The 19,597-nt window shown below is 36.1% G+C and overlaps 1 protein-coding gene across 1 annotated transcript in view; it reads right to left on the bottom strand.

Moving 5' to 3' along the window:
* Window positions 1-19,597, bottom strand: part of VCL (vinculin) — a 107,758-nt gene that overhangs the window by 24,012 nt on the left and 64,149 nt on the right. The window contains exons 3-10 of the mRNA XM_090278242.1: window positions 17,792-17,942; window positions 17,508-17,616; window positions 15,136-15,258; window positions 13,254-13,414; window positions 5,711-5,801; window positions 4,750-4,897; window positions 1,914-2,067; window positions 981-1,156 (exon numbers count right to left, since the gene is read on the bottom strand). Of these exons, the coding sequence (XP_090134368.1) occupies window positions 981-1,156; window positions 1,914-2,067; window positions 4,750-4,897; window positions 5,711-5,801; window positions 13,254-13,414; window positions 15,136-15,258; window positions 17,508-17,616; window positions 17,792-17,942 (1,113 nt within the window). The remainder of the gene's footprint in view (window positions 1-980; window positions 1,157-1,913; window positions 2,068-4,749; window positions 4,898-5,710; window positions 5,802-13,253; window positions 13,415-15,135; window positions 15,259-17,507; window positions 17,617-17,791; window positions 17,943-19,597) is intronic.

Raw genomic sequence — 19,597 nt, 5'->3', positions numbered from 1 at the left:
AATTCAAAATTTTAGCCTAAAGCAGAGATCCTCAAGTGAGTGAGCTTGATATACAAATTTCAGCTTTTACCTCAGTTGATCTCTATCACCACAGCTTCCTGCCTAAAGTACATCTATCCTGCTCCCACCCATTTCCTATTTCATGGTCCTAGGCAAGAGTTTGCTTTCTTAGCCAACATTGATTGTGCCCTTAGTCAGCACAACACTTGAAAGAACTCTAAAGTACCTCTCATTGGAAAAAGGTTAAGCACTCTCCCATGGAAGTACAGGAAACGAAACATGCAAGTTAAATGAAAAGCAGAATCCCACACATACTTATACTTGACTGTGGCTATCCCTGAAGTAGCTGGAGGACTAAGTAGAAAGAAAACCACTCTTACTTTTGACGCTGAACTCATTCTTTTAGCATGTGCTGAAGAGTTTGTTGGTTTTTTTTGTTTTGTTTTTTAAGAGAGAAAAATATCTATCAAAAGGAAAAAAGCAACACTTCTTTCTTACATAATCAAAGTTAAGTGCCATGAAAGCCTTTAAAAGAAGCTGTGGTGAGGAGGCTGCACTTAAGGATCTCTTATAATCACTACTTAATAACTTTTCTCAGGAAGGGAGGACGTATCTTCATATGATCCCCCACCCATTCTCATCCCACCCCACGAAGCTTTTCACAGCTACACACAAAAATTATTTTCCTCATATACCTGGGAAACAGATATGTCCTAACTTAGAAATGAAAATTACAGATTTCAGAAAAGGAGCTCTTATCATCCTAAATTAATTTAAAACTCTGCGATCAGCAATAAATCATTAAACTTCAATTGTGTCAATGATAAAACAGAATAATATATTACTTAGTCATGTAATACAGAATCAATGAGAATACAGTGAAGAGTATCATACATGTATGTAACCTATAGAATTTAACTATGTATGTGCTTAGGGAAAAAAAAGAAATTTAAGGACAATTTAAGTGATTAAATACATACTGTCTTCGTAAGTCTCCTAATTTAGAAGTCAGAGCAGCTATTTCTCCAAGAGAACGCTGAATGTCATCTCTCTCTTTAGGATCATCGCATAATTCTGCTATTTTTCGAGCTTCAGCCAAAGCCCCTCGAATCTGTTCTTCTCCTTCTGGTCCCCCATTTGGATCTGCAAGCCAATTCTATACACATAGAAATGGAAAAGAAGGACACTATGATCTATTCGTGAACCACATTATATTACAATTAATATAATCAGAAATATTTCAAAACTAATTACAAGGCACACCAACAGTTTTTATGATGCTCATCCTTATAGTTTTGCATACATTCTTAGCTCAGGTAAAATCAAATGAATCCCTCCCTCACCTTTTAAAAAATAATTTTTTTCCTTCCCAGCAGAATAAAATATATTCACAAGCTTTTTCTCATCTTTGAATAAGTCACACCTTATTAATTCTTCAATTTCTCAAATATTTGTGTTTCTTTGTAAGATAAAATCATTTTCTAGTACAGTAATATCAGAAAACTTTAACTCTTTAATATTGCTATGACCAAATACAGTTGTGAATTCTGAGACAGTTTTAATATACTGTAATCTATATCAGAAACTAGAATTCTCTTGGTATTCAGAGTGCTTACTTTTAACTAATCAAGTTATTCAAAATTAAGATGTTTATATTAAAATATAGATAAATATTAGTCTAAACCTGTGTTAGTAGGAGCAGTGTTAACAATGGTAACTGCTGGAAATTCATCATCACTTAGAAACATCCTTTATCCACCCACAGTAATGGGGGGTGGGGGCAGTAGGGAGAGGGAGAGGAAGAGAGAGAAGGAGAGAGAAGGAAGGAGGAGGGGAGGGATAAATAAAGGCTATTTATGGGACATTTCTCTTTCTCTTTTATTTCCCACCTTTCTAAAAATCATCATTAGTACCTGAGCAGCATCGATCTTCTTTGCAATGCTCTGCTTTGAGTTTGTCATGGCTTCCAGTTTGCGGGCTGCATTCTCCACTTTTGCTGTGAGCACATCCAGACCCTGAGACACCTGCTGGGCTTTCTGCATGGCCACGGGTGAGGCTCCTTGTCCTCTACTCAAAACAGGCAGATGCTCTTACTACACTCTCTCAAATACTTAATAGAAAAATATTACTAAAAACAAAATATATGTCATTTCTGTTAACATGCTTGTCTTTTTCTTTTTCTCCAGTAAGTCTAAGGTAGCACAAGAAAATAGAGATAAACAAAACACATTAACTTGGTGGCACTGCATAACCATTTTAAAGACCAGGGCTGCGGGTTTTGATAATAACGATTTTCCTCTTTTTAGGGAATTACATAATCAAATCTAAACTTCAGGGGGAAAATGTGCTTGTGATCTTATTGCTATGGAGGGTTTTGTTACCATAGCAATGTGCACTTTAGAAATAAACAGCCCATTAGATTGCCTTATTTATGGGCAAGCATTCTTTAAAACTGTTTCAGGAGGCAGCATGCAGTGTCACTGAAAGCACACCATACTGGGACCCAGAGATCTGTGTTCAAATCCTGGCTCCTGGTACCTGTGGAACCTTGTTTGTGATGTTTAGCCTCCTAGGGCTTTAGTTTTTTAACTTATAAAATGAGGGGTTAGTTTGTAACAATACTTGCCCTGCTTATCAAGTAAAGGAGCTGCAAGAAGGGGAAAAAAATTGAAAACATTTTGGTAATAAAGCAATACACATATATAACTATTAACCATATTGAGTTGTCATTATTATTATTATAATGAACCTAATGATAATCTTAAATATCTATCTTCTATTACTATGCATGTGGTGACAAGAAACCATTGTTTCCCATCACGTTTCTAAAGAACTAATTCCACTATTTTCCTAAGAAGTGATATACTGTTGTTACTATAAAGAAAGTAATGTGAGTTGGTAGAAACTTGTTTTCCCTTTTCACTTTCCAACTCATAACAAATTTAAAATTTCCATGTTTATACTAGCTCAGATTTCGTAATCTACCCAGACTGGTAAACTCAATGACAGGGTTCACAAATTTGTCATTTGGTAGAATGGCACGGCTGACCATTCTAATCTGAGTTTCCAATTTTAGGGTAAATTCCAAAACATCATCACTTTCCTTAATAATAGTGTGGCTGTGTCATTCATTTCTCTATCTTCTTTTTAAATGTCTCAGTTTTTCACCTATACCAATACTTTAGGTAATAAACTAAATATTTATTGCAATGTATTTTAAAGGTATCCTTTTACCTTTTACTTGTACTTGAGGCAGAGGAGTGGAAGACTTTTAGGAAAGATACTTTTCATGATTTAATTTGTGCTTCTCCTTCAAATCTAGTAATTTATGATGAGGAAACTTTTACTTTGAAAAAGTAAAAATATTTATGGGCTACATAGTTTTTCTCATTAAAAATTAAAAGTTAATTTAGTCCCATGGGGGGGAAATATATACTTGCAACCCAGAAACCCTAGGTGACGAGTTAGAGAATATCAATGAGGAAGTTGTTACTGAGTTTCAGCCATTAACATGTTAAATAGCTGGGCATATTTAAGAAAGAAGAACAGGGAGATAGCTCTCTAATCTTTCATCTTGAAAGGATATTGCAGGCTCCATTGTGAATTAGGCCCACAGCTGCTCATCCCTGTTCTAGCCTTTTTTCCTTATAGTTTAATGGTTGATCCCACAGAGCAACTACCTCATTCTCTTGCTCAAATTCATCTTTCTCTCAACACATGCAACTGTGTATTTGAGAATTCCAAGAGAAAAATTGTCCATCACACTGTGAAAAGGCTGCAGACAAAAGAGCCGACAGTGAGAAATTAGAAGAGCCAAGAATCTTGTCAAACTACACTGGAGTTTCTCCGAATGGGAACAGAACTTCTTTTTGTCCTTTCTGTAAAGTTCTTGTCATGCTCATGACAGAGGAGACTACTTCACAGCAGGAGAAAAAGCCTCATTGAGCTTAATGAAATAACACTTATTTATGCTCTTCCCTCCCCACTTCAAGGTAGCTCCCAGGACTACACTGAATCAATGAACCTCTGGAATTTCTATAGAATTTTTTTTAGAATATTTTTATATGCATTTTTTTAGGGAGAGATTAATGGCTTTCATTGGATTATAAAAATGATGTTGATCCAAAGAAAAGTTAAGAACTTCTCCTTTAAGAACTGTATTCTTAAGTCTATTACGTTCATATATTTGAGACTGGCTGTAACAGTGTGCAAATATGTCAGTGTTTCTGAGGCCGGTTTGTATGGAGACCCTATATATTCCCATTACCTCAAGATATTTCATGACATTTTTGAAGCAAAATTAAACCTCATCTATACTAGTGCCTCATCTTTAATTTTTCCCAATGTTCACACTATAAAATTCCATAAAAATTAGGATATTTTAGAACTTCATTAACTATATGAATGAGTCTGCCCCCCTCAAAAAAATAAACCTATATCTTAATAGCAAACTATATATATTTAGTTTATAGGATAAGAAGTTCTAAAGCCAAGACTTGAGGTGGGTACAAGTATTATGAAACCAAATGAATAATAATGAAACAGAAACTTAAAAGAGCCTAGAAATGACCAAGTTAAAGAAGGAAAAGTTCACTTCAATCTCCAAAGAATTAATAGAGTATAATGTCTATGTTGTCTATTAGCCAAAGATAACACAGTAAAATTACTAGACTTGCTCTCTGAATCATTGTCAGGAGCGAGATCCAACCTACTACCGACTACACTCTGGTAAGTGCAGAAGAACTTTACCTGGCGCGGAGGTCAGCCACTTGATCAGTCATCTGTCCCAGCATTTTGCAGGTGCCCAGGATCTCTCTGCGTTCTTTGCCTGCACACAATTCACCAACTTTTCCAGCTTCATCTAGGATCTGCCTAATGGCCTGCTCACCAGCATCCCCTAATATAAAGAGATATTCAATATCTACATTGTTAATACATTAATTATTTAGAGGATGCTTTACAAGTCATTTCACTCATGAAGGAACAGATGATTTCAAATGACAAAGTGAATAGAAGACAATACATCTGATAGCTAAGAGTCAAGCAGTGGCCTTACAACCATAGGGTGAGGTTCCAACCACAGACACTGCTAAAAAGGATACCCAGAACCACAGCCATACAGAGATAATAAGCAGCTCATGGTAAGAACGTGGATGATGAAAATAGGCTCTAACAATTTAATGGTACTTAGCACCTCCAACCTCCATTAGGCTTTTAATATTCCTTCAAATGTTTATCTAAAATTGAGTAAGTATTAGATTAGAAAATCCTAGCTCAATAATCTATTTGGGTCTTATCTTTATATAAGCTAACTTTAGTTTACAATTCTTATTGGTATCATTAGTTAATCTGCTTAACTAAGTACTTTGTTGACATAAATGGAAATATGCCCAAACGGAATAAAAGAAGAGCTTTTATTCAAAATAATTACTTTTCTGATTCAGGGAAGAGGTGAATCAAATATTTTGCAAAGAATGCCCAGTTCAGCTTGGTTTATTCCTTCATGATAAGAGGTGATTAGTCTATGTCCGCTATCCTTTTAAAACCCAGTAATGTTTCAATTAGTCAAAACCGATTGAATGGTGGATGCCCCTAAATGCTGCAGTAGTTATCTCAGGATTATGAGATTCTGAAAAGATGGTTTTCTTTTGCTTGCTTCATCGTTATCTTTTTCTTGTATCTATCAGAAAAGCAGAACCGGATGGTGTACCTGGGGAGGCACTGGGATCACGGAGCCAACCTTTAGCCTGGTTCAGTTTGGAGTCTATGGAGGCCAATGCTCTCTTCATGGCTTCGGTGTCCTTTCGAAGAGAAATATCACAATTATTTTCTTTGCAAAAATTGAGATACCGTGATACAAACAAAGACAGAGAAGTGATACCATTGACATACAATAGAGCTAAGGTAGTCCTACAAAGCCTTAAAAATATTCTCATCACACCATAATGCTTATTTCTGTCACAATGCAGCATCTTGCATGCAAATCTCCAGTTAATTCTATTGTTTCCTGATTTCCCTATTGCTAAACTGTGAAAACTGGTAAAATTGCTCAAGCCACAAGGTGTTTAATGTCTTCAGCAGGAAAAAGTCCTGTTGTCACATGCCTTATTATCAGCCTTTCCACTAGTCCGCATTCATCTACTAAAGCCTTGCCAAAGCCCGCCAGGCTTCAGGGAAGCTTCATGAGCACGTGGTGCCACAAATCACAGTTCTTTTACATCTTGTTTTGAAATACACACACACACTGCATAATGTTTCACTATATTTAATTAATGTAAAAAATTGGAATTACTGGTTGGGAAAAAAAATAAAGATGTTAACCTAACAATTTAGTTTTAATTCCACAAATAAACCACTAAATGCAATATATTTTTCTGGCCTTCCCTACCACTCCTAATCCTGAGTTCCCTTATCATCCCTAATCTGGAAGAAGCAGGATAAAATAAGTGGACTTCAATGTATTGTTTACAATCACAAGTTCATAATAACTAACATAAAATTAGCCTAAAATCTCCCAGAAAGTAGCATGAGAAGGTGAAACAACAGAGTAGTCAATTTAAAAATATACATATATTTTAATAAAGTTTTTAAAATACAGAAAAATGCTGAGAACAATATAACTGATACCCATGTACCCGTCCTCACAACTGACAAACTAGCCACCTAAGTCTCTACTTAACACCTTAAAAAGACAGTCCATGTCCCTTTTGCTCTAGAAAACTGACTTTTACATGTAAGAGTCCATCCACCAAACCACACAGTGAACCTCTGAAATTCTAGGCAATACCCTAAATCCCTAACTTTTTTCAATTTCCAGTCTGGCAAAACTTGCGTTCTTAAAGGTGTTGTACCACTAGTTTTCCACACGGGGGCTCCAGAAGCACCCCTTTCCAATTCCAACAACGCCAGGCACTAGCACAAATAAGGACTGGGAGCACTCATAGGCTTCAAAGGTCAAGACAGGAGCCTGATCCCAGCTTTTTCCAAGCATATATTCAAATTATAGGACTCTCAGCTTTGGGTTCTTCCTTCCCCATATAAACAGCTTGTTTTCCTGTTGCAACATTGGCTATCTAAGGTGCTAAAGAGCAAATTCACAGCCACAACTAAAGAGCAGTGAACTACACTACTGAAAAAAAAGAAAATAAAATATTTTTATCATCAAATTATATGGAATTATGGTAGCCATCTATCATAAAAAGGCAGAGTGGTAGGATCTGTTTCAAAAATCCATTTGTGATAGTACGTGTAGACAAGTGGCATTTGATTCTCAACTGGTTTAAATATCTGCTCCTCCTCTATCCCGTTCTACACTCATCTATACAGCAAACCTTGCCTTCAGAAGTAATACAAAGGTCACTTTAGCTTAATTCCCAGTTAGCATTCCAAATCCATATCTTTCAAGAGTGTTTCAGGCAACTCCTAACCTCAGAGTTAGATAGCCTTTAGAGTCAAAGACAAGTTATAGGACTTTGTCTAGAGCCAGACTTTTTTTTTAATTCACAAACTCTCACCTAGAAAGTATGTGCACCCTTTGAAAGAGAAACCTATATCCATGTAAAAATATTTAACTTAAAATCTATTAATAATCATTTCTCTAACATACATATTTTCAGTGAAAAATAATATTTATTACATTTCAAAAACTAAATTCAAAGAGAAACCAAGATCGGAAAAACTTTTCAGCATTATCCCTAGCATTAAAGGCTACTAGTTAGGAAACTAACTTTAACTGAGCATTTGCTGCATGCTAGGTTGTTCGAGGCATTTTTTTCCCTAATACTTCATTTTTAAATGTAATTTAATTTTACAAATCAAGAAACAGAGGCTCTGTCCTAGAAGTCAAATCTGATCTCAGGTTTGTTGACATCAAACCTCATTGTTTTCTATTAGATGAAATGCAATACTTTTTTTTTTTTTTTTAAACTAAGAGAGTTGCCAAAGAATCCACTAACCTTCTGTAGTAGTCAGCCTATTTTCTGCCTTGTCAATTTGGGCTTTGGTTAACACTGCCCAGAAAATAAGCTCCAGAATCAAATCAATAACCCTCACTAACCTAAATGACTGCTTTCATTCTCCCTTGCCCAAAAATGATTTCAAACACAATGGAAAGCTGGCTTTGTTCTATTTATTATCGTCAAAAATCATCACTTATTTTTCTCCCTAATGAAGTGTGATTGGCAACCACACTTCAAGGAAAGAATCTAATTCTCAGGAAGTGAGCAATTTACTCCTGAGTGGGAGATGTGACATCAAGAAGTTAAAATTAAGAGATGCTCATTTTCCCCTGAAAAGGATCAATGGCAAATTAAAATGAAGCTGCATTTTAAATTGGGAATTTCAATTAGTTACCGAAGTTTTTAGTAACATAAATTTAGACAATTTTAGAGACTTAAAAGGTCACTGAAAGGGCTGCCTTAAAATCTTTCTAGAATAGGGCAAGTTGTAAATAATCATTTAAACATTTTAATACCACATCTATTAAAAACAAAAATATCTGTGGGAACAATGACTCTGGTCTCCTAAGAATCTCAAATATACTTCTTTTGAAGGGCAGTATTTATTATGGGATTAACAGAATTCTGTCATAAGCGACACAAGTATATAAAAACTGAATGTGATATAAACAAATTCACTGAGCAACCAGGACTGTAAATCACTATAATATATAGTTATAAAGGGTGAAAATAACTGTAACCCTTGTGGTCAACTATACTATACACCACAAAGCTTTTAGTTAAACCTTGTCATGTAAATCTAAGTACCCAGAGTACAATCTGGGCATAACATAAAAAGAGAAAAAAATAGCACCTTCATTTGAGTACATTTCTCTGTAAGACCTCAAATACAGGAAAGACAAAAAAGTCACTACCAATCTCTTCTGGGTTTTTAGGTTCCTTTTTTTTTTTTTTAAGAGTGAGCATAAAAAAGACCAGTTGTAGTCTTGTAGCTTTGGGGACAGCTGGCAGGGATCTGGTCCTCTCCTCCTACAGTGCCTTTTACTGTAAAACTCTTATAGTTCATGTTTTAAATGAAAACCACAGTGCCTTGGCACTCTCCCTGGCATACCAAAAGGTGAAAGAACAAGCTAAAAGAACTCCATTTTCCATGCACTCCCAGGAACTGGAACAGTCCTGAAACTTAATATAAAGTTAGACCTAAGTAACACAGTAATACTGAGAACCACTGAGTTCCTTTTACAGGCAATCAAGAGGAACTGTGGTAGGAAAAGTAAGGTCCCACAATCACAGGCTCCTGAAAACATAAATACGGGACTAGGACTCCCTCTTTCACTGCCCAAACTACTCTCCGTTTTTCCCATGAAAACACCTCCTCTCCCTACTCTTCCTACTCCGTTCTACCCCTGATCACCTTTCCACCCCCAAATCAACATTTTAAACAAAGATGTTTCTGGAAAGAAGAGATTGGGCAGTAGAACAAAATCTTACAAACTACATTTAAGCAATGACAGAAGGTGTCTAGCCCTGAGACTTCAAACAAGTTACCCTCCCAACTTTCAGTTCCTCACCTCTAAGAATACTCGGCTCTAAAATTCTGCCACCTATGAGTACACAATCAGATTCACCAACCAGAGTGCACCTGGATCAGAAGGAAACCTCAATTCCTTTAACATTTTGGGCTTTTCTCCTGTTCACAGAGAGGGATAAAATATCATAAACACCTGCATTAACTATTTATCTCAAACTCCAAGAGATAAATCTTCTGTTGTATTAGCTGCTAAAATAAAACACTAGAAGCCTCATAAAAAGCTCACGTACAACCTTATTTTTGCAAAAATGAGATAAAAATCCCAATGGCCTGCGGTAAGGGGAAGTATTACAGGATTACGTGTTCTAACCAACATTTCCTTCTTTGGTAGAGCAATCTGTCTAGGACATCTGAGTCAGTCACTACACTTAACCACTACCAGCCTAGGCCCAGAGTGGGCAGAGACCCACCACAGGAACAAATCCAGAATAACAGTATCCAATGGCTCAAGATGCAGTTGCAGGAGCCCCCATGTGGGTTCAAAAAATTATTATCAATAAGTGGCTTTTAAATTTTTTCTCACTTCCTCTTGATTCTCAGCATGCATCAAGATACAAATAATATAAATACAAAAATATATATATATTGCTGAATTACAAGGAGCTGAATTAGAATTGTTTAATTCACAGAATCTTTTGTTTCATAATGTATTCCCAAGAAAAATGCTAAACTAATTTTTAATGATCATTTATAAAATGACTGTTAATTTAAGGAGGGGAAAATTTTTACTTTCAAAATAAAATGAAGTATTTAAAGTCAAGGTACTTTTAAGTTTATAGATCTGTAATTTGAATGTAGGTGTAGAGGTAAAATGATCAGCTATTACATTGCCTCTTTAAAATCTTAACTTATTCAGTAAGATGCACTTTTACCAAAAATTTTCCACTTACTTTCATCCCCCACTTTTCTAGAGGAACCATCACTTTCCACGAGAAAACTGCACCAATAGGGAAGCATGAAACAAGTATGGTAAGACAAAGTTAATTCTTTATTTGTAGGGGCAAAGGGAGGTAAAAGATGCCGTATGTACAATATTAAACAGAATGGGAAGCCAGGGGTCACAGACAGACGCAAGGTCTGATTAAGTCACTGCTTACAACTGAGCAATGTAAGATGCATAATGCTACTAAAACTGAAAAATAACCAAAATCCTAGTTACCAATTTGCACTTTAAAGGTAAAATTTCTTTTTTCTACATACTCTTGTAACTAATAAAAATGATTACTTTTAGGGGGTAGGAGGAGGTAAGGTGGATAGGAATGGGATTAGGAGTGAGATTTGTCATGTATATCCTTTAACAGCAACTGATTTTTTTGAACCAGGTAAATGTATAACAAAAGCAAAGTGAAGTTAAAAATAAACAATTCTTGCTTATTCTGATGCCATTATGTACTTTGAGCTTCTTTTGGCCAAGTACATATGGCATCAGAATAAGCAAGAAATATTTATTACTTTCTTTCATTCTGATAGTTTTGCAGCACCCTAACAGTCTGGTTCCTTCCAGAGCAGCATAAAACTGAGACAGCTACAAGACTGGATACAGTGAGGACCAGGTCCATTTACCTTGTAAATATATCCCCCCAAGTGCCTGAAAAACTCAACTGACCATATTTTTAAAAAAGAAGTAGCTCTTGATGACGTTTGCACAAAATAGAGCTCAGCAACACTTATTTACTCAATGATGGATGACTCTTCCCCTCCAAAAACAGGTAAACATTAAGGCTACAATGCCTGTTCCCTTCCTCCCTTTTTTTTTTTTTTAACTATTTCTCATCTGCTGGGAGCAAAGGAGAGAGAATAAGGAAAGAAATTAGGTTAGGGAAGCATGAGGTTACGGAGAATAATGGCTGATTCACAGCTTAAATAGCAGAATATGCAGTGAGCTATGGACTGAAGTTGGGAAAAACTTGAGATATACCTTACTTTTTTCCTTTTGATTTTAAAGACTAGAATTATTATGAAGGACAGATGTCCCATCTAAACTCTCTAGCCTACCCATTTTTATTATGGCTTAAAACTTTGATGACACATCTCCAAAAGCAAAATTCCAGAGCCTGCAAAGGAGACCAGTAGGAGAGGCAAATACAGAGATGACATCAGCTGGAAGTTTCCTAAAAGCAGGGTCCACAGGTAACTTAGCAGTCACCCAGTTGCCTGGGGAAAGCTACCCTTCAAATGAAGTCAGTGGGAATGACTAGGCCAGAACAGTTCTCAGGAGCCTGCTCATAGGGATGAAAGCACTCAGTAAGTATAGAAAGCCTGAAATCCCATAGAAAGGACTTTTCTTTTGCTTTCCCCAAAGAAACAGCTCGAGATGAACAAGAGTCAAACAGTTTGCCCAGCACAGCCTTGAGTCCCACATTAAATCACAATCTGACGCATATGCTCGAGCACAGTGTTACACACCGGCACACAGAGTAAGGCATGGCACACAGCACAAAAAACCTCACAGACATGCTTTTTCTCTTTTAAGTGAAAAATAAAAAAATACTAGAGGGCAAGAAAAAGCTTACCTTCTAAACGTGAGAGAAAAAAAAAATAAAACAAACAAGAGAACAAAAAAAGATGCATAAAGAAGTCATAACAGGGAAATGAAAGCTGTCAAATATGTAAAAGCAAAATTAAGTATAATGTCAGACTTAAAATGATTGTATCACACAGATTTAAAATATAGTCTTAGAACTTGTTCAAGAACTCTATAAACAAATCCATAATTAAGATAAGCTGACTAATTTCTTCTGCATATTTAAATTCATTTTCTAGGCAACAAGAAAGGACTGGTGACTTGAGTGCCCCAGCTTTGACCTTACCTTGTAGGTGACCTAGAGGACAAACAGCCCCACTGGGCACCACATAGAAGTCACACTATACAATCCCCTCTTGAATCTGCTACCAGCCTGCTGGATGGCCCTGGAGACTACCTCTGGGTCACACGTGGGGAAGCTGGATGCTGGAGATAGTGTGATTCCCCCATTGCCTGCATCTTGGGTTTCTACGAGGAAAGTGTAAACCCAAGTGTCTCTGTTCCCTTCAAGTAGTCACTGGACAGGGAGAAGCAGACCAGAGCAGCAGCAACACAAAACCACTGCTGTTGGGCTCTAGAAGGAATCCACTAACCCTTTTGGAGTTTAAGAAGAAATTCTAGACTAAATTCTAAAGAGCGCAGAGAGCCCTCAAACTAACAGACAAATGTGAAAACTAATATTTTAACTGAGCTTTCCTTAGGGAAAATGGAATGATGAAGGCACACACATAGAAATAGCAAGAGTTTTCTCTGTAGATTTCTCTGGGTCAAAGGTTGGTTTAGGAAAAGTTTTCCATAAAACTCAGTCACAGGCATACTAAGTTTCTTACTTACCTAACAACTGCCCATAAAAAGGTGGGCTTCCCACCCAGGGGAGCATACACCACACCAGAATCCCTCCACCAGCCCAATCAATGAGACTTCAGCCTGAAGGAAAAGCTACATATTTCATCCTTCAACCAACATTCACCACCACATACCTATTTATTGTTCCACCTTGGAACAAAGGAAATTTGCAAAAGGATCAAGTAACCCATGAAACAAAAGTAAATAAGATATTATTTCATAATATCTGAGTAGTCTTATACTACACATAGTTACAAGATAAAATGTGAGACAATCAAACTGCCAGAAGGGGAGAATTTGGGATTTTGCTTATTTCTCCTCCAATAAAACTTACCTTGCTGGCCCAGGCATCTTCATCCCAAGAAGTGAGTTGTAATACACGAATGATCTCATTAATTTCTGCACTCATCTTTTCTACGGTGAAATTGCGATTTTTCAAAGCTTCTTCTATTCCTTGGTTTTTTGAGTTTTTAGTTGTTACAAAAATCTTCATAGCTGTAAAAATAAACAAAAGATCAGAAACTAAGCATGGAACTGTATTTTCCCATATAACAATATTTATACGAAATGTTCTACACCTTGAACACGTTTTGGGCTTCTAAGGTCTTAAAAAATATATGAAAACAAACACTGCAAGTTTGCCAATAAAGTTCCAGTATCAGCAACTGTCACTATAATGAAAACTGAAGGTATAAAACATCACCACAACATGATCAGGGAACTAATTTAACATGCACATACTGATGACCTACAATCACAATATATCCAATATCGTTCTGAATCAGTTAGATTCCCAGCCCTAACACTGTCCCCATCTAACACAAACCTAATGGGACAAGATGAAAACAGTCAGTAAAACTGTAACTGGAGAATCCTGCTTCCCCCAATCCTAATGGAAGATCCCAAAGTGTTCAACTTATCTTCCAGGATTTCTCTCACCATATAGCAGGGACTTTCTAATCCCCAAAAGCAAAGATGGAGGAGGAAAGGGATGAAGAAGAGAGGGAGGAGGAGGGGGAGGGGAGGAGAAAGGGCATAGGGGGGAGGAGAAGTAAAAATAACATGACGCATTGGAGAAAGAGATTACCTTCCTATAAAGTAACTAAAATTGTAAAAACAAAGACTAATCAATACTTTGTTGAGTTACCTAGCTTAGAAAGAAATCCTTTTCCCAACAACTTTTCTGCCGCATCAAACAGCTGGCCTCAAAAACATATTTCCCATGGAGATTATAAGACTCTATTTATAGCCCTGGCGGGGTGGCTCAGTTGACTGGAGCCCAAAAGGTTGTGGGTTCGATTCCCAGTCATGGAACATATGGGAGGCAACCTATTGATGTTTCTCTCTCTCTCTCTCTCCCTTCCTCTCTCTCTAAAATCAATAAACATTGATTTAAAAAACCCTCTATTTACAAAATTTTGTTTTCTAGTTCATGTAAGGGCTGTCTGAACTCCTACAGTCACATCTCCTTTTTAGCTACTACTTGAAATGAGAAAACAGGAAAGCAGTAGCTAAGGATCACAATGACATGCCTCATAAGATTTTTAAAATAAAGCTGCCCTCTGAGAGTTAAACTAACAAACCCACAACTTGACTAAGATAACTCACAAAAACCATGAGGTATCTGCTACATACTAGATGCTCAATAAGTATAGATTCCTTTTGCTAGGTTGGAGAACAGTCACCATGGTGCATTTCTGGGCTCTGCCCAATACCAAGGTGGTCCCAGTTGGCATAGACGACCAGCTCTACAATGCAGAGAAGAGTTAAATGTCTTTTTTTTTTTTAAACTGTTAACACAACACTGAAATGGGCTCTAGGTTCATTTCTTTATCATATAGTGCTCTATAAGATCCAATCCAGCTCCTAACTTTTTGTAATACAAATAAAGGTGTCCAAATCCACACATCCAACCCTAGAATTCTAGAGGAGATTCCACCTCCCAGAAAAAGGGCTAATTAGAGTTTTAGAAGGCCAGAACTAGGCAACAGAAAAGGCAATTCCAAACAAAGAGCAAGATAAGAAGGGCATTAGAGAAGATAAATACTGGTTCTTAGCCAATCAGCTGCAGCCTACAGGTAATACCCAATCCATCAGGTCTCATTCTTACCCAGGCAGAAGGACAAGCAACTGAGCAGCAAAAGAAAATGAATATCAGAGTTTAGAACACGTTAACATTTTTTTTTCCGATAAGATCAAATATAGGCAGAAAATACCTGAAATGAGAACTGGCAGCAACTCTTTCACGGTGTTCATTGAGTTCACTAACATCACTCGGTGTTCCTGGTGAGTCAGTTCCTGCTGCCTCTCATCAATCATCTTGGCCATCTTAGTCATTCCTGGAGCATAACGAATAAATAGTGCAGGGTGAGTAGTGAAATGACCCAGAGTCTGGCTTTCTGAGCCTAAAACCATTAGGAAGTACTATGAAAGCCCACTTATTTAAAAAACAAAACTATCACTGAGCTCTAGCATTTATGATAGAAAATTTTTCAGGATAGTTCTAACTTAATGCAACTCTACTCTTTTCATTAAAAGTAATTCACTAGAAACAGGTGGAAAAAAAAAAAAAGTAATTCACTAAATGTAAGCCCTAAATGTGACATTACTTTTGCATTTGACATAAATACATTCACAAATATAAAAAGGTATTCAAGTGAATAAACATTTGTAAAAAATAAATTCACAAGTTGAATAGCAATATTTTGCCTGGCTACCACATGCGCAAGTTTCACGCCACATACCTGGCCCCTGTGCCTAGGTATGTAAGAATCTCATGTGAGCCTGATACTGAGAATCTAGTGGCTGAAAAAAATGTTAAGAATTACAATAATGTGTTTTGTTTTCACCTTTATGTTTTTCTATACTTTCCAATTTGTTCATAATAAGAATGTACTACTTCTATAATTAGAAACAAATAGAAATATTATAAAAATAATTATAGTGATGACAGCATTTGAAAGCATCTGGTGTTTTGGAATCAGCCTGTAAGCATTTTCTGTTTATTTTGGGTATTATTCAAAGGTTATGTGACTCTTTAAAGCTTGGATTTCTTAAGTATTTGGTTGGTCTAAACGTCTGTTTAGTTTTTTCCATAAACTAAAAGACTCACTTTTCATTTTCAACAACTTTATTAATCTGGATATTTGAGTATGTCGGCTATCTCCTGAATGGTATAACATTTGATTGTTCTCAGTTAATGTCTCGATTTGATCGCTATCAACTTCAATTGGTCTACCCGATTGTGGAGCACTGTCCAGTGAGAAATCTCCAGCATGAAGCTTTGCAAACCACTTTCGACACGTTTGATCAATCACAGCATCTTCTCCATACACTACACAAATCTTTTTTTGCATTTCTGTTGCATTTTTGTCTTTCTTGACATAATAGAGCATAATATGCTGAAAATGTTACTTATTTTTTTTCCATTTTCAATATTAAAATGGCTACACAAAAATTTACCAATTTTGATGTTTGTTTTTTAATGCACACTGACATGAAGGCTGTCACAATACAATCTAAAAAAACTGTTTCAAAAGAAGTTAAAGACAACTAAGTGCTACTAGAGCCATCTTACGGAAAAAAAGCAAACAAATTTTTTGGCCAATCCAATAGTTTCACAGCTTATTAAGGGGTACCAAAGGAAGATGGGTAGAAAAGATGTAGCCCCTTCTTCATCCAGAGTAACTCCATTTTTGTCTTTTATATATTGGGATTCTGCATAAGATTTCATTTGAAGAAATAAAATTTTTTTTCAATGCTATGAGAAAGTTAAAAAGAGTACTTGCTCTAAACTTATTTCCTGGTGATCTTCAATGATGGCTCAGAGAAATTTTTAACTGCCATAAGTTTATAGAATAACCACACCAGAACCTCATGAAAATACTGTTACTTAAAAATCATTTTACATAAGAAAAAAGAATTTTATAAGGTAGCATGTGACCTTTAATACTGACCAGTTAAACATCTGATGTGATTTGTCATTGGTCTCATTCATACTCTTAAGAAACTTCATATATTACATGCCTATAACATCAAAAGCTGCTGTCTGTTCACGTATTTTAAATATTCAGTTCTCAGATGACTACACCATCATTTCAAAATGAGATTTAGCCACAGTAGCTCTTCTCTCCTTCTAGGTCTGATTATATTATGCAGCTTTGGGGCATGAATCCACAATCGTAGGCGGGCTAATTAGCAAGCTAAGAGGTCAGAAAGAGTTGCAGGCCAGCTGGCAGACAGTGAAGGAATGCTGTATAATAATGGAATGGAGAGGTCAGGGTTCAGGGTGGCCTTAAGCATTACAGTCATAGAAAAGTATTTCCTACATTCTCCAGCAATATTTGCAATGTCTAGTTTTATTCATTAGACAGGGACAGGATTTGTAGAAAGCAGATTCAGCTTTCAGAGACAATGATACCCCTTCAATAGAAGCACAGCGTTAGCCCCATCATCAGAGTAGAGATACCTAGAAGCCCAATGCATCACTGCCTATCTTCTGCAAAAAGCAGGATGGAACGCCCCTTTCCTCTTGATCAAACAGGAACAATCCATAAAAATTATAGTATAAAAATCGGATATAACTAACCTGGTCCAAGGTTCTTTGTGTAAGTGACCAAATCTTCCATAGTTTCTACAACCTCTGCCACTGTAAGATATTCCAAAATTCCTTTGCAAACTCTAATAATTTTACGAACCTGGAAATATAGTTCAGAGTAGTCAACTGAGTGAACAATAAATATAAAACAACTGTAATTCAGATGCGTAGCTATTCAACATTTTCTCTTTCTAAATAATCATCAATCCTCCATTATTATTTTTGAGGTTAGGCTCTTGTGTGAAAGAAGTCTGCATGGGCTTCAGATTGCCTACCTCAGCCTCATCGAAGGTGAGGAGCAGGTCTGATGTGCCAGAGAGGATGCCCCTTGACCCATCAATTAGATAATCTCGAGCAGGGACTGAGTAAGGATCTGACTGAAGCATCTGGGCGGCCTGGACAAGCTTGGTGCAAGCATTTTCAACCCTGTGGGGAGAAACAGGGAGTTAACTCACTGGCAGAACCAAGCAAAATATCACATGAAAATACAAAGAAGGTAAGTGGATATAAATTCACATTGTTTTCCACATGGAAAAGAGCTAAGACCGATTTGTAATAGAAGTTTTTAGCTTGTATTTACATTAAGTGCAGCACAATCATTCGCTCATTATTCACTGCACTAAGTAAGTCATTGTTGTTTGATATTTCCTGGCCAAAAAAAAAAAAAAAATGATGAGAAAATGTTTTGGAGCTTTTACTTCAAGTTGCTATATCTCTGTATCTTCTTTGTTTTCTTATTCCTCACCCTATACACACTGTCATTAAAAAACACTATACAAAGAACTGAAATCCTTGACAACAGTTTCAGATTTAGCATCTAAAAAAAATTCCAAGGAATTATGTTGAGTGAAATTTAAAATCAGAGGAAGCAAAGGGATAGGAGGAAATAAAAAGAAAAACTATAAGGTAATGCATAAATTTCTCATTCATCTAGCTATATGGATTTGTTTGATAAATCCATTGGGCTGTTTGAGAACAATTAACTATGTTGTTAATTAAAATGTCATTGGCATTAATAACTGAATCAGTTATTAATAGCTTAGTATTAAAATAGGTTAGTAGCACAGATGATCTGGTCAGTCAACAGTGGGATCTTTTTGCAGGGGAGGGGTTCATTTAAAAGAAGAACACAAAATGCATAAACCATTCTCCTTGACCATCTTGTACTACTAAAATGCATTCATTCATTCATCTATTCATCTAGAGTTGAAAAGGACCTGATGGATCATCTCCTCTAATCTCATCCAATAAACCCATTGTGTTATCACTTTATAACTTTAACAAAATGGAAAAAATCTGTCAAAGTTAAATGTTTAGCCAAAATTATACATGCTTATTTGAAAACACAGAAAATTTGATATGCAAATAAAAGCCCTCTCACAGGTTGTTTTGAGAATCAAATGAAATACAGTATTCCCTCACTTATCACGGGTATTACGTTCTAGACGTCCCCGTGAAGTAGGAACCTTATATTTATTCTACACTCTTAAACCTACATAACTTTAACAACATACGTATACAAAACTGCAAAATCTCACAATATAGTGAAAAATCCGCGATAAATAATTATATGTATATTTTTTAAATCCCTCAATACAGTGAGGCCGCAATAAGTGAACCGCGATATAGAGAGGGACTACTGTAATGTAAAACACCACAAGTATAAAACAGTACTGAGTGGTTAATAAATTAAACCAACATATGAATTTCAACTATGTAAAATTCATTGAACATATAGGTATGCATATTAAAGATGCAAAAAACACTATTCTAACTCTCAAGATGCATACTTTACTAAGCTGAGTCAAACATTAGAGCCATGAAGCAGTACATAGTAAAGATCAGAGAACTGATGTGACTTTTGATCATTCTTAGAGAGGACTGGTTGTTTTATGTTCCTTTTTCATTTTTAAATTAAAAATTTTATGTATTTTAAATTTTACATAATTTGTATGTTCATATACATATATGACACAAACATATACACATACATAAAAGTAAAAGAGCATACAGTGAAAAAATCTTCCTTCCACTATCTCCTAGGCATTCAAATTCTATCTAAATACTTGCAACCAATGTTA

Source organism: Furipterus horrens, unplaced genomic scaffold, assembly GCF_987537825.1.
Source record: "Furipterus horrens unplaced genomic scaffold, mFurHor1.1.pri manual_scaffold_5, whole genome shotgun sequence".
Taxonomy (NCBI): domain Eukaryota; kingdom Metazoa; phylum Chordata; class Mammalia; order Chiroptera; family Furipteridae; genus Furipterus; species Furipterus horrens.
This window is presented reverse-complemented; position numbering and strand designations above follow the sequence as displayed.